The sequence below is a fragment of the Mus caroli genome, chromosome 11, assembly GCF_900094665.2.
Source record: "Mus caroli chromosome 11, CAROLI_EIJ_v1.1, whole genome shotgun sequence".
In the NCBI taxonomy this organism is placed as follows: domain Eukaryota; kingdom Metazoa; phylum Chordata; class Mammalia; order Rodentia; family Muridae; genus Mus; species Mus caroli.
The window spans coordinates 57,376,772-57,378,937 of NC_034580.1; the positions used below are offsets into that span (position 1 = coordinate 57,376,772).

Genomic DNA, 2,166 nt, shown 5'->3' on the forward strand with positions numbered 1-2,166 from the left:
TATGAATTTCAATTCACTTCAAATAAAATCCTACCTGCTCTTTATTCTAGAAAGCAGACTTTGGGCTGGGGAATCAAACTGGAGCTTTTGATTCATGCTAGGCAAATCAGATATGTTCCTAAGGTTTCCTTCAGTAATATGGTAATAACTCGTAAACCTTTACAGAGTGAAGTTTAATCTGTTAGCGTTGCTAGACTTCTTACTGTACGGAAGATGGTAGCCTGTGCAAACAAAGCTGTTTACATGGCCATCCTCGTGACTCCGCATGACAAAGCAATCCGATCAGTTCTGCTCCTTCCTTGTTGATCTCGATGAGGGAAAAGCAACCACACCCAAAACCTCAGAACCTAGTCCTGAGGTTGAGGTTCTAGGATTAACGGGCCCCTTCCCTTCCTTTGCACAATAGACACCCCAATGGGAGAGGTGGGTGAACCCTGGGTACTGAGTCTAAAAGGCATTTCTCCTCTTTCCTTCCTTTGTAGATTGCTGGGGAGGGAGAGAATCTGCAAGTCCGGGCGGGCTCTGGGCTGGGTTTCTAGCTAAATACCTCAGCTTCCAGCCCGGCAGCCACCCCACTCCCACCCACATCTAGGCCCGTGGGCGGCTAAGCCACAAAATAACTAAAAACACTGGCTACGGAAGCATCAATGTTCACACTGGAGGGGGCCTGGGCGAAGCTAGCGTCCAGCCATGGGGAGCAGGGTGAGGTCGCAATCCACCCTGTGGCGTAAAGCCGCCGAGCGAGGGGTGCGAAAGAACCACGGGGAACTCGGGACGCGGGGCTCGGGACGCGGGAAGAGAAGACGCCCCTCCCCCACCCCAAGCAGGAAACATCAGTATTTCGCTAAGGCGAGCGCCCGCACATGCGCACTCGGTTACTTAGCAACGTCGACGTTAAACTGCCCGAGAACCGAGCCCAGCAACAATCGAGCCGCCCGCGACCTCCACCAATCAGCGTTGGCCTCATCTTTGACTCCTCACCAATCAGCACTGGCGCCGCAAGGAGGCTTCCAGAGCTTTCGAGGGAGGGCCCTTTAACTTGGATTCATCCGCGTGATGATTTTTTCAATTTTTTTGAACGAGAGGAGACGAGTCGCCGGGAATACAGTGGCTCTCGTTTGGTAGTACTCTTTTCTTTGGTTCTGAAGAATCGGGAGCTCGGCAAAACGCCTAATTGGTCTGGGGGAGGTGGGGGCCCGCGGAACTACTTTCGGTGGCGCAGGAAGACGACAGCTACGTAGGAGTGATGTGTCACGCAACAGACGCTGCATAAATAGCGGCTCGCGCGGCCACTGAGCTCAGTGACGAGAGGCTTTGTCCGGTTCGGCGGTCTTTCTGTGAGGGTGTTTCGACGCGCTGGGCGGTTTGTGCTTTCATCACATTTGTTAACAGGTATTTGTCTGCGGCGTTTGAATCATGGAAGGATTTAGAGAGGGGGGCTTAGGTGGTGCTAAGCGGGCCTTTTTTTTTTTTTCTTGGAGTGGGGGAGGGGAGCGAGGTGACGTGACGCGGCAACGGGCCTTCCGGGAAGAGTGGGCCTTGGTCGCGTGCGCGGAGCGGGGGCGGCCCTGGCGCGCGCGCCAGGGAGCTTAACGGACGCTTAACCGATGGAGAGTCCATCGTGGTTATTTCAGTGGGGGGAGGCAGAAAAGAGGTACTTCTCACTCGGGCATTGTTTATTACTTGAATTTTTATCGATGGCTTCTGGTTTGGATATTTTTTATTTTCAATTTTATCATGTCTATTGTTAGCGAACTTGGATGCCCCGCAGTTGATGAATGTTCCAAATGCCAGTTTAGTGTTTTGGAAAGCTTTAGCAGTTTGAAACCATGACAAAACAGATTTTATGTTGTGACAAAAGGGGGGGAGGAGTTTTCAGTAGAGGTATTTTGTAGGGAATCGAAGATTTTAGTAGGTTTTTAAATTTTTACCTTTTAAATTCAAGGTCAAAATGCAGATCTTCGTGAAGACCCTGACCGGCAAGACCATCACCCTAGAGGTGGAGCCCAGTGACACCATCGAAAACGTGAAGGCCAAGATCCAGGATAAAGAGGGCATCCCCCCTGACCANCAGAGGCTGATCTTTGCCGGCAAGCAGCTGGAAGATGGCCGCACCCTCTCTGATTACAACATCCAGAAGGAGTCAACCCTGCACCTGGTCCTCCG

The 2,166-nt window shown here is 51.7% G+C and overlaps 1 protein-coding gene across 1 annotated transcript in view; it reads left to right on the top strand.

The window, feature by feature from the left end:
- The first annotated feature begins 1,951 nt into the window (after positions 1 to 1,951).
- The window catches only part of LOC110304504 (ubiquitin-like), a 20,517-nt gene continuing 20,302 nt past the window's right edge, over positions 1,952 to 2,166 (top strand). The window contains exon 1 of the mRNA XM_021175923.1: positions 1,952 to 2,158. Within this exon, the coding sequence (XP_021031582.1) occupies positions 1,952 to 2,158 (207 nt within the window). The remainder of the gene's footprint in view (positions 2,159 to 2,166) is intronic.